Raw genomic sequence first — 13,518 nt, forward strand, 5'->3', positions numbered from 1 at the left:
ACTTTCTGTCTTTATTACATGAAAAATTAGTTATTCTAAAATTATACACCATCCTATGAAGTCTCACATCGCAAAACCAATATCCTGTTATTTTTACATATGAATATATGAACATATGAACATTCGAATTACGAACAGGAGTAGGTCACTTGACCCTTCGAGCCTGCTCCACCATTCAATAAGTTGAATGACTTAACTGAAAAAATTGGACTGTAAAAAGTAATCAGTGACCTCCATATAATACAAGTAATCTCTATCTTGATGGTGTCATGCAGGCCCCCGCCTTCCAAGAATGAGGCACATTAATTTCGCCACATGGACATTAAATTTCAAATTGTTGCTGGGAAGAAGAAAAGGCCTATTATAAGGAATTGCCACGCCCCTGGCTGAAAGACATTTTTGCATATTAGCAGACAGTGTTGGAACAAAGGAGCTGTCCCCTGCTCCCATACAATACACAGAACAGACCTGGCCAAACCAGTTCGGTCATGTGACCACCCTGCTGGACAACTTGGGGAGTTTTAAATAGTAGAGACTGGCAGAAAGCTCCTGGCTCCTGCATTGAGAATATATCTCTTCTCAAGTGGACAAGGTTTAAGAAGAATACTGGGCCCCAACAAAAAGCAAGAATTACCTACAAGCAGGGACTCTACGGTGAGTTTGAAGAACCGTAACAACTCCTTAAAGATATTGCCTCAAACCTTTCCACTTAATTTTTTCTTCTGTTCGTTTCTGTCCCTATCTGCATGTGTGTATCACGTATGCATGCTATTGTGGGTGCATCTAGTATCTGTAAGGTGTTAACTGAATTAGAGTTTAAGTTTTAATAAATTTCACTTTTCTTCTTTAAACCTAAGAAAGCCTGTTTATGATCATTTCTTTGCCTTATAATTGGAAAGCGGTGAACAAGGATTCACCAAGGGGGAGCTCAAAACATGGGGTATTTAAAATTAAACCCTGTTACAATAAGACCAGGTGAAGGCTGAGAGGGACCCTCGACCTCTTTCTCACTTGGTCATAACAATGGCAACCCAGTAATTTCTGGTAATAAAGGTGTGTCGTGACTAAACTTTGGCTACTAGTTATGATGCACTGAGTGAATCTAGTGGTCTCCATTTATTTACTGCATAGCAGTTCAATAGACAAATCTCTCACCTTTTTCAAAATTGTCTCCAAAGCAGCTTCACCAGAGGCCTGGCCTGAAATGTTCTGAATTTCATCAGCATGATCAAAAACATTAAGTTCTATTAGTCGATCCAGAGTTACAGGTTCATGAACATCTATCAATTTAGCGCCAAGAGTATGTTCCATCAATTCCCAGTGTCTGTGCTTCATGAAGGGGTTCCTTAGATCTGTGATTGCAGGAAGCTGTAGAATGACAGTAAATTAAAACACTGAGTATGTTTTAGACATAATTATATAGAAGTTACAACAGAGAAACAGGGCATTTGGCTCAACTGGCCTATGTTGTTGTTTATGCTCCACAAGAGCCTCCTCCCAGCCAATTTCATCCAACCATATCAGCATATCCTTTTATTCCTTTCTCCCTCGTGTATATATCTAGCTTCCCCTTAAAAGCATCAGTGCTATACACCTCAACTATTTCATTTTGTAGCAAGTTCCACACTCCAAACACTCTCTGAGTAAAGACGATTCTCCTGAATTCCTTATCGGATGTATTGGCCTGGATTTGGCAGTTGTAATGAGGACAGGACAGTCAGCGTTTGCCGCCATTACTCTGTAAAGCTCACAGCAACTTTTGGCATCCACATATTAGCAGTTAAACAAAGAAATCCAAAATTTGTTCCCAGTGATTCCCCACTCCTCCACAGGGTGCATTGTTAAAGTCCTCACAGATGGAAATTCTGGAAATCACTTGAATTGAAGTGAACTTCCACTTTTTATGCTATTATTCTCTCTGCAAAAACCTTTGGAAAAGTTATGCCTTGTTGAATAAGATCCAACTGGTTTTTCAATGGCATACTAAGTCACAATTACTGCAGAACAATCTATCTGGCCCTGAAAAACTATATTTACATTTGATGCATAACAACTGTTGTCATTATGATAAAAGAAAATCCATAGATATTTAAAATAATAAAAAAATACATTTAAAAAAAAAGTTTATGATATTTTAGCTCCTACTTCAATCCTATCTGTATGTATCAATCTTCATATTGTTCCATGTCAAAAAATTAAAAAGTGAAGGATAACCAGTGCTTTTTACTTTCTGGTTTGCTGACGATGAGAATTCTCCAATGTGATTGGTTGCTTAGCCTGTTTGATGATATCACCATTGCTGGATGTCAACGATCCCTTATATTTGGTGCCAGAATGAAATTAACATTGGGAAAGGTGAAATCCATGCCACAGAAATCATTAGATTTTTGTGGGCTGCTTTCTTCAAGGTAGCAGTGAGCATCGTTAGTTCACTGCTGACTGCAAAATCCAGGCCATTATTTATGACTCCGAGCTTTGGATTCCCCCACAAGCAGAAATATTTTCTTCACATCGAGCCTATAAAACCTCTGCATAATTTTAAAGACCTCAATTTGGTCACCACTTAGTCTCTTTTCTAGAGAAAAGAACCCCAGCCTGTTTACTCTTTCCTGATAGGTACAACCTCTCAGCTCTGGTGCAAACATTTTTTGCATCTTCTGTCTCTATGTCCTTTTTGTAACAAGAAGACCAAAACAGTGCACAATACAGTAAATGTAGTTGAAACAAAGGGTTCATACAAGTTTAACACAAGCTCTCTGCTTTTTAATTCCATTCCTCTAGAAATGAATCCCAGAGCTTTGTTTGCACTTTTGTGGCCTTTTTAATCTGTGCTGCTAATTACAATGACTGGTGAATCTGTACCCCTAGAGATCTCATTGTTCCTTTACTCCATCTACTTTTACCTTCCAAGGAAAATGTGGCCTCCTTATTTCTCCTACCAAAATACATCACCTTCCACATACTTACATTGAAATACATTTGCCATTTACATGCCCATTCTGCAAGTTTATTAATGTCTTGCATTCTGCTGCAGTCTTCTTCTGTATTAACTATACTCCTCAATTTAATGTCATCCATAAATTTTGAAACTGTACTTCCAATTCCTGATCCAAATCGTTTATGTAGATATTAAACAACAGTCATCACAGCATCAATCCTTGTGAAACACCACTTCCCACCTTTTACATATCTGAGTAACTACCTTTAACCCATACTCCATTCTGTTTTGTAGCCAGCTTGCTATCCATTCTGCTACTTGTCCCCTGACTCCTCATGCTTAGTTCTTAAGCATGAGTCTATTATGTGTCTACCTTATTGAAGACCTTTTGAAATTCAAATATATTATATCTACTACATTACCCTTATCTACTGTTTCCATTACACCTTCATAGAATTCAATAAGATTAGTCAAGCATGACCTTCACTTCTGAAATCTATGCTGACTACTTTTTAATTCTATTCCTTGAAACATGAACCCCAGTGTTTTGTTTGCATTTTTGTGGACTTTCTTAACCTGCTATGGTTTTAAAATGTATCTACTTAACTTTATAAAATGTTAGTATGCACTGTGCTCCTGTCTGCCCACTTCCAGTCAACATGTTTGGCTAAAAGAACCCGGGTGACTATTTGATCTCTGCATCTCATTTCCACATAGTTTCTGGTAACTTGTAATAAGATTCAGTTGGCTGCCATTATGTTTAATCTCAGGAGTTACCTGAGCCCACTCTTCTGCTAATATGGCTGCCCTGTCCTTGGTGTCCTGATTCCCAGGTTACCCCAGCTCACCTCCAGCCCCTTAGCCTTGCCTCTCAGCCCACCTGCCCTAGCGCCCCAGCAATCAACTGAAGTGAAATTAAATAATTGGAGAATTTTTCATTTCAGCAGAAAGAGGAAATCAGCTCGCTGCTACCAGTGCCAACCCCAGACTTCCTTTTCACTCACAGTGCCAGTCTCCTTGCTTCCTCAGCTGCAGCCTAAACCCCAAATTCTGAACTCTCTCTGATATGCTAGCAAATAGCACACCAGTCAGTGTCACAATTACAGATACACAATGAAAGGCACAGTGAGACCATTCATCACACAGCAAAGATGCACCAAGGCATGTTGTAGCACACAACAGATTTTTAAAAAGGTAAAAGATACACTTTAAAGCAGATCAGTAATGCAACCTATGTGAAAGACAGAGAGCGTGGGAAACATATTGAAAAGGGAAGAAGCAATGGGAAGAGAAACTTAACAAAAATAGGGGGGAAAAGTGAGAAAATCAGTCAGAAATAAACGAAAAAACATAAAAGTGGCAATGAAAGTGGGTGAGACGTACAAAGAGGGAGGCAAAAATTGAAAAACAAACAAAAAACAGAGGGAGACAGAAAGAATTTCAGAGAGGGAAAGAAACAGAAAGACCATTATAATGGCAGATTTAAAAAGACCTTGTCCAAGGGAAGATGACAAAGAAGAACAACTAGTATTTATGGCACTTTAAACATTCAGCATTTTTTTCCTTTCTCACTGATGAAGAATATCTTTTAACTGTTTTTTGCTTGGTAATTAGTTATTTTCAGTATTGTTACCTCACCAAACATTGGGCGGCACAGTGGCGCAGTGGTTAGCACCGCAGCCTCACAGCTCCAGCGACCCGGGTTCAGTTCTGGTACTGCCTGTGTGGAGTTTGCAAGTTCTCCCTGTGTCTGCGTGGGTTTCCTCCGGGTGCTCCGGTTTCCTCCCACAAGCCAAAAGACTTGCAGGTTGATAGGTAAATTGGCCATTATAAATTGGCCCTAGTATAGGTAGGTGGTAGGGGAATATAGGGACAGGTGAGGATGTAGTAGGAATATGGGATTAGTGTAGGATTAGTATAAATGGGTGGTTAATGGTCGGCACAGACTCGGTGGGCCGAAGGGCCTGTTTCAGTGCTGTATCTCTCTAAATATTGTTACCGCACCAAACATATTGCACAAAACCTTTTTCTCTGACCTGTTCCTCTCAAGTCACATTGCACCAAAAGAAAATCTGTGGAGACGTAAAAGAAACCAATGTCTGAATGAACAGGACAATTATCCAACTGATATGGGATGCAGCATTTAAATCACTAAATGTTTGTGCAGGGTTCTAAAAATAACAGTTCTCAAATTTGAGTGCAGGTGTGGAGAACCACCACCAAACATGAAACAAACAAAAGAGACTGGATTCTCTTCTTTGCAGCAGGACTTCCACTTGCCAGTGTGACTTTAATGTAACCACAATCCATTTTCTTGAGCTGTGAGCCATCTCGCGTGCAGGGTGAGTTTCCAGTCAGATCCCCATTACCAATAAGGAGCCACAGATGCAGAAGAGAAGACTCCAGGCAGTGCTGCAGTGCAGCATCCAAGGAGGTGGCCAGACAGATAAAGGAGGTAGAAGAATACGGAAGAGAAAATTAATACTCATTTTTAGGCTTCAGCTTCTTTGGGGAAGATACAGCAGGAAAAGAGGCTACAACTAGGCCTTTTTACTCCACTGAAGGAATTTTGGGGTATTACTGCCACCTTTCCCCTGGTGGTAATTGGGGATGGTAGAGACAGTGATGGTACATGGGCTTGTCCCCGCCAGCATTTCCATACTGCGTGTCGGTAAGAGGCAGCCAGCAGCCTTTCTAGCAGGGGTAGGGAGGCAAGCTCACTGCCTGATTTTGCACCCTCTTCTGCTGCTATCCTACTTAAAAAGTAGGCAGGATAGTGAAAGGAACTCAAAGCCAAGATTTCACTTCATGCTGAAAGAACCACAGTGTGCTAAAATACACAACAACAAGTTTTCATTATTAAACATGCCGCAAACTCTGGGGAAAAACATAGTACCTTTTGTCTCATCTGCTCTACATTATCTTTTAGTGTAGCTACCACAGTATTTAGTGGGAGACCTTTTTCGAGTTGATTCACAAATTTGCTGTACTTTGCTACTTCGCCGCTCAATCCTTCTGCATCTATGGTTTCAAATTTAAGCTGTGGGGGACAAAAGGATAGAAAAACAGGATTTAAGGATTATTTTATTTTCTGCATCAACCAGTTGAAAGAATAACACCACATTAATTTTTCAACAACTGGTTTCTTTACATTAGCTTAGACATTGATAAACATCACCATATTTGGCTATCTGCTCTTTCAAAATTATCCAGCATTTGCTTCCAGCTTAATATTTAGAAATTTACAACTCAGCAGGTCCTTTTCAATTTTCAACAAAAACAAGATGATGCTGTTGAAATGATGAAAGAATAGCATTTAAAACTGTGATGTACTGCTGGTCAGAAAAGAATTGAGTCCTTTTAGGATACTACAGCAAATACCTACAAGCATTTCTTTACCTTGGTAGTATATATTGAAGTATTTCACATTATAATCAAATTATTGAAACTCTGAGTGAAATTTTATGCTCTCCCCACAGCAGGTTTGGAGGTAGGAACAGCATAAAATCGGGTTGGATGGTGGCAGTGGGGTTGCCGCCACCATCCTGTGAATGGCCTTCCCGCCCAGCCAATTGAGGCCCTTAACAGGGAAATTAAGCCCAAATTAAGGGCCTCTTCCCGCTGCAGCCACAATTACCCGTGCAGTGGGCGGCCCTGTCACCACACAGGAAGCACAGCAGGAAAAAAGGGGCGGTACAGTGGCGCAGTGGTTAGCACCACAGCCTCACAGCTCCAGCGACCTGGGTTCGATTCTGGGTACTGCCTGTGGAGTTTACAAGTTCTCCCTGTGACCACGTGGATTTTCACCGGGTGCTCCGGTTTCCTCCCACAGCCAAAGACTTGCAGGTTGATAGGTAAATTGGTCATTGTAAATTGCCCCTAGTACAGGTAGGTGGTAGGGGAATTGTGGGGATGTGGTAGGAATATGGGATTAATGTAGGATTAGTATAAATGGGTGGTTGATGGTCGGCACAGACTCGGTGGGCCGAAGGGCCTGTTTCAGTGCTGTATCAATTTAAAAAATACATGCGGGCTGCTTCCTGGTTCTAGGATGGGGTGTGGCAGGAGCCCCTCATTCAAAGATATAATGCCTGAACGAGGGACCTAGCATCGAGAAGGGGGGGCCTGTTGAAGAACGCCCTTGCTGCCAACCCCCTCCAACCCCGCAAGACCCCTCCCACCCTGAACTATCTGAGGCCTGGTTCCAACAATGCTCCTCAGCCTCTGGTAGGTGCACCTGCAGCAACAGCAACTGTCTCCACGGTAGCACTGCTGCTGCTGGTCTCTGTTTGGCCAGCAGCACTGCAAGGGCAGGACATCCGGCAAGGGGTCCTTGATCCTGTGAAAGTCCCACCACTGTCCACTTAAGTGCCTGATTGGTACTAAGTTCAGCAGGACTTCCAGAAAAGAGGTGACATGGTGATTTCAGTGTCGATTTCCCCTGACAACGAGACCCCTGTCGCCAGCATAAAATTCCCCCCTCTGTATCAGATTTTTAAAAAATAATTAACGTATCAAGATAAATTTGTGATCCTTAACTATACATTTCAATGAATAAATGTGAGTCTCTTTTTTTATATTTACATAAATTGTTCAAATGCATGGACTAACTTCTTGGTTCACTCAATTCCCCAGAACCTCATTAGTTAATCTATTGTAATACCAGAGCAAGCCTGTATTCTTACTAATGGGTCTTTACGAACCACATGGTGGTCAAAACAATCGGATCATAATACTGCTTCATGCTAACTTGGTGTCAACTGTGGGAAATTAATAGGTCTTCTGACAAAAAAATATATTTGTTGCTCAATAACACCGTAAATATGTGCATGTGTGTCAGTGAGTGTAAATATATCTGAAATTATGCTTTAGGTAGGAACTGAAATAGAGAGATGTGTTTCTATTGTTGACTGATAACAGCATGGCAACAAACCAACACCAATAAAATGTATTCAAAATTTTGCCCAAGACTTTTATTTTGAATCCCTGCTGACAAGAGTTTGACATCAGACAAAATGTTCTGATAATTAAGTTATTTCAAACGTAACTGAAATACTGTGTTCTCATGCTCCCTGTTTAAAATGAGATTCATACCATAATGAAACACAAGGGTATTGTCTTAGATAAGCGGAGCAATAATATTATTACACTCAACTATTTTGATGTATTATATAACAAGCTGATTTTGCACTGTTTTACAATTCAAAATGTCATCAAAATAACAAAGCCTAACATTATTACAGCAATGTCACATTCAGATTCACTTAAAAAAGCATTAATCCAAAAAAAATGTAATCTACTTTAACCAAGAGCTACTTTTCATGAATGAGTCTAGATAGTGTTAACAAGTCATGGAAACAAACATCAGGAGCATTAAACAATACTATTCCTGTTGATGCACACAGAGATGCATTTTCCAGCAGGAATGTTGAAAAGTAAATAACAGTCAAAATCCTGTCCTATTTTTTTCTCCTCTCCCAACAGGCGCACTGTGGTCAACTGTAACACCTCTTCTGCTGCTTGGGTGGAATCAATTAAGGTAGCACAGACAGGTACTTGTCAACTGAGCTACCAGAGAAGCACAGCCTCCATTTAAAAAAAAAGAACAAATGTTGAAATTAAAAAGAACCAGTGGAATTATTCATAAATAGGGACCAACGTTCTGCACATACACCATTTGCATTGTCTAGGAGAAATCACAGGCACATTGACTGCAATTCTTCATCCATTCATTTTAATGGATAAAGGATAATGGGGCAGTGCACCCATGACTTAGTGTCAGCGGTGGCTCAGTAGGTAGCACTTGTGTCTCTGAGATAGAATATTCAGGCTTCAAGTCCCACTCCAGTATTTGAGTGCAAAAATCAAGGCTGACACTCCAGTGCAACACTGAGGGAGTGCTGCAATATTGGAGGTGTCCCCTTTCAGATAAGACATTAAGTGGAGTTCCTGTCTTCCCTCTCAGGTGGTTGTAAAAGATCCCAGGGGACTATTTCAAAGAAGAACAGAGGAGTTGTGCCTGATATCCTGGCCAATATTCATCTCTCAATCAACATCACAAAAACAGATTATCATACTGTTTTTGTAGGAGCTTGCTGAGTGCAAATTGGCTGCTGTGCTTCCTGTATTATAACAGCGTTTACACTTCAAAAAGTACTTCATTGGCTGTAAAGCATTTTGAGACATCCAGTGGTCATGAAAGGCGCTATACAAATACAAGCCTTTTCTCTTTTTTTCAATACATGTAGTTTGGAGGCTCTGCTTCCCAATGATGCATCCTCAGAAGACTATTCCAATAACATAAACATAACACCACACATCTCCTCAGTGGGTTTCCAGTAACATGATCAGGTACGCAGTTGATTTCCATTCATGTAATTGTGTATTTCAGCAAAACCTGCAAGGTATCTCCTACGTTACAGAATAGTCAACAAAAACCATTGAATATAAAACACATTAGGTGAGCAGGAGCTACAAAACTTACTTGCTCCTGATGATGTTTTTTGGTAATCATAACTTTAAATAGATTGCGTATTCGCATTCTGCATAGCAATAATTAATCACGATGCATTACTAAGAATTACAAAAATACCTGAAGCCATTCATCCACACGGAGATCCCAGTCATTAAGAGAATTCCAAAGAAGCTGCTTTAGTTTCAGGTCAGCATGCACTTCTTCCAGCAAATCAAATTTAGATATCTCAACCTAGGTAGAGAAAAAAGTATGACACGTTAAATAAAACAAAACTATAAATTAGAGCTGATGCCATGCATAAAAAATGCCACAAAATATGTGCCCTAACTAAACAAACTTGACAGATGAATTGCATTTTTTCTTCAAACCTCAATGTCTCATAAAATCACTGCAACTAACAACAACAATGAAACAACAGTAATTACTGGAGTGCTTCAGTGGTACTGTGCTAAGCACTCTGCTGCATAACATTCATCACATAATTCAACAGACAGCTATTAAACATTTCTATTTATTGAATTCCTGGGACATTGTGATATACATTATCTCAGAACTTATCTCTAAAATAGTTCATGGTGTTGGATAACACATATTGGAGTTTACTTAACCAAAAATACAAGTATTAAGTATATTGCTGATTATTTTAAAGCATTATCAACACTGTGAGGGTCACTTTGCTTTTGCACAAAAGTGTAAAACTGGTAAATAATGGGCTAAATTTTCAAGTTGCCATTCATACCTAAAAATGAGGTGTCAGCCTGGTGAAGCTACAACACAGGACTACTTGCATGCATGCATGGAAGCAGCATGCGACAGACAGAGCTGAGCGATCACATGGATCAGATCTAAACTCTGCAGTCCTACCACATCCAGTCATGAATGGTGGTGGACAATTAAACAACTAACAGGAGGACTCCACAAATATCCCCATCCTCAATGATGGGGGAGCCCAGCACATCAGTGCAAAAGACAAGGCTGAAGCATTTGCAGCCACCTTCAGCCAGAAGTGCCGAGTGGCTCATCCATCTCGGCCTCCTCCTGAAGTCCCCAGCATCACAGATGCCAGTCTTCAGCCAATCCGATTCACTCCAACTGTTATCAAGAAACGACCGAAGGCACTGGATACTGCAAAGGCTATGGGCCCTGACAACATTCCGGCAATAGTATTGAAGCCCTGTGCTCCAGAACTTGCCGTGCCCCTAGCCAAGCTGTTACAGTACAGCAGCAATACTGGCATCTAACCGGCAACGTGGAAAATTGCCCAGGTATGTCCTGTACACAAAAAGCAGGTCAAGTCCAACCCGGCCAATTACCGCCCCATCAGTCTACGCTCAATCATTAGTAAAGTGATGGAAGGTATCGTCAACAGTGCCATCAAGTGGCACTTGCTTAGCAGTAACCTGCTCAGTTTTCTCATTTTGGGTTCTGTCAGGGCCACTCAGCTCAGACCTCATTACAACCTTGGTTCAAACATGGAGAAAAGAGCTGAAGTCAAGAGGTGAGGTGAGAGTGACTGCCCTTGACATCAAGGCAACATTTGACCGAGTATGGCATCAAGGAGCCTTAGCAACACTGGGAATCGGGGGAAAACTTGTATCTAGCACAAAGAAAGATGGTTGTGATTGTTGGAGATCAATCATCTGAGCTCCAGGATATCACTGCAGGAGTTCCTTGGGGTAGTGTTCTCGGCCCAACCATCTTCAGCTGCTCCATCAATGACCTTCCTTCAATCATAAGGTCAGAGGTGCGGATATTCGCTGATGATTGTACAATCTTCAGCACCATTCGCAACTCTTCAGATACTGAAACAGCCCATGTTCAGATGCCGGCTTGGGCTGATAAGTGGCAAGTAACATTTGCGTCACACAAGTGCCAGGCAATGACCATCTCCAACAAGAGAGAATCTAACCATCTCCCCTTGATTTTCAATGGCATTACCATCGCTGAATCTCCCACTATCAATATCCTAGGTTTACCATTGACCAGAAACTGAACTGAGCCAGCCACATAAATGCTGTGACTACAAGAGCAGGTCAGAGGCTGGGAATTCTGCGGTGAGTAACCCACCTCCTGTCTCCCCCATGCCAGTCCACCATCTACAAGGCACAAGTCCAGATTGGGATGGAATACTCTCCACTTGCCTGGATGAGTGTAGCTACAACAACACTCAAGAAGCTTGACACCATTCAGAACAAAGCTACCCACTTGATTGGCACCCCATCACCACCTTCAACATTCACTCCCTTCACCAATGGTACACAGTGGTAGCAGTGTGGACCATCTACAAGGTACACTGCAACAACTCAGCAACGCTATTCTACAGCACCTTTCAAACCCACAACCTCGACCACCTAAAAGGATAAGGGCAGCAAATGCAAGGGAACAGCACCACCTGCTAGTTCCCCTCCAAGCCACACACCATCCTGACTTGGAACTATATTGCCATCCCTTCACTGTTGCTGGGTCAAAATTCTGGAACTCCCTTCGTAACAGCAGTGTTGGTGTACCTACACCCCAAGGACTGCAGCAGTTCAAGAAGACAGCTCACCACCACCTTCTCAAAAGCAATTAGGGATGGGCGATAAATGCTGGCCTCGTCAGCAACGCCCACATCCCGCAAATGAATAAAAGACATAAAATTGGTTTTGCAGATCAGACAGTCAATATAGAAACCACCCAATTTTAATTGAAAATCATGCAGTTTCTATCACAGGCAGCTGATATCTAACACCAGTTTTATGTCCGGGCAGCAAGTCATATCGCTACCTCAATCTGTCTTGGCATCTAATTTACTAATAACAGACTAAAAAATCTATAATATGGACATGACATATTATATCTTTCAATCTAATTTGTTTTGAATTTTTTTTCCTGGTTTTGTACAGGCCTGACCTATGTTTGTGGCACAGTCACCTAAAGCCTCCATCCTATAGCCTATTGATATTTCTCATTGAAGTTTTTGACGGTACTCTTTGTTCAGTGAAGATTACTATCAAGCAATTTTGCTCAGCGAAGTTAATGTCCATAAATGTCACTCAGCGAAGGTGACTCCTCACTGATGATATTCATTTAAGATGGCTGCCCACCGATCAATTCCACTGAATGTGGCTGCCTAGCGATGACTTTCAGTGAAGGCTAGTATCCACGAATGCTGATCAGTGATGGCTACGATTCACTAATGTTTCTCAGTAAAAGCTACTGCCAGATAATATTGCTCACTGAAGGATGTTAACAGCTGACATTACTCCAACAGGAGAAGACGGGCTGTGTTTCATGATTTTACGGGAGCGTACGGTATCAATGATGTTACAATATTGGATCATTCCAACTACAGAGACAATGTTTTGATACTGACAATTCCAAGAGATGCTAAGCAATAAGCTGAGCACATGAAGGATCCAGAAGAACAATTCCCCTGGATCTGATCCTGTTCCAATTCAATAATCTGTATTCTCACTCTTATAGTTGTACTTTCAAATCAATGACCCCTTGTTACTGACTCCCCAACCAGATGAAAGTCTTTTCCTATTCACTGAATTGAAACATTTTATAATTTAAAAAATCTCTTATTAGATCTCATCAGCTTTCTATGCTCCAGTGGAAATAGACCAAATGCCTCAAGTTTCTCCCCATAACTACAGTTTCTCATCGTGAGCAATTACTGGAAACCCACCGTGAAATCACTGGAATACGGCTAAGGCCAATTACCTTGAAGTTCTTCTGGTAAGATTTATACTCAAATGCACGTTTCTGTAGTTCATCCATTACAGTCTGCATGTCTTCTAGTGTGGTTTTCACTTTTTCTCTGTCAGAATTGATATCAAGAAGCTGAGGATCCTATAAAAAACGTCAATGAATATGGATTGATAAACTTGCATGCATTATCTATATCTAGTAAAGGAGTAACAATCACTAAGTAAAATGAATGGTGGTATATTTATTCCTGCAGTCGAGATCTGCTGTCATCATATTTTTTCTTTTGTTTCATTTTAATTTCTCTTCCTCTATTCCCTAGATGAGAGTGACGTAATTCCATGCCTCTGCCAACAATTCAGCTGCTAGCTAGTGTACAAGAACAACTCATGGTGAAGGAGTGGATGTATAA

The 13,518-nt window shown here is 40.9% G+C and overlaps 1 protein-coding gene across 3 annotated transcripts in view; it reads right to left on the reverse strand.

Moving 5' to 3' along the window:
• Nucleotides 1-13,518, reverse strand: part of dnah6 (dynein, axonemal, heavy chain 6) — a 554,194-nt gene that overhangs the window by 406,715 nt on the left and 133,961 nt on the right. For all 3 annotated transcript variants that reach the window (XM_068030693.1, XM_068030691.1, XM_068030692.1), the window contains 4 exons: nt 13,122-13,250; nt 9,531-9,644; nt 5,835-5,978; nt 1,156-1,368 (listed from right to left, as the gene is read on the reverse strand). In XM_068030693.1, the coding sequence (XP_067886794.1) occupies nt 1,156-1,368; nt 5,835-5,978; nt 9,531-9,644; nt 13,122-13,250 (600 nt within the window). The remainder of the gene's footprint in view (nt 1-1,155; nt 1,369-5,834; nt 5,979-9,530; nt 9,645-13,121; nt 13,251-13,518) is intronic.

This window comes from Heterodontus francisci, chromosome 4 (genome assembly GCF_036365525.1).
Source record: "Heterodontus francisci isolate sHetFra1 chromosome 4, sHetFra1.hap1, whole genome shotgun sequence".
Taxonomy (NCBI): domain Eukaryota; kingdom Metazoa; phylum Chordata; class Chondrichthyes; order Heterodontiformes; family Heterodontidae; genus Heterodontus; species Heterodontus francisci.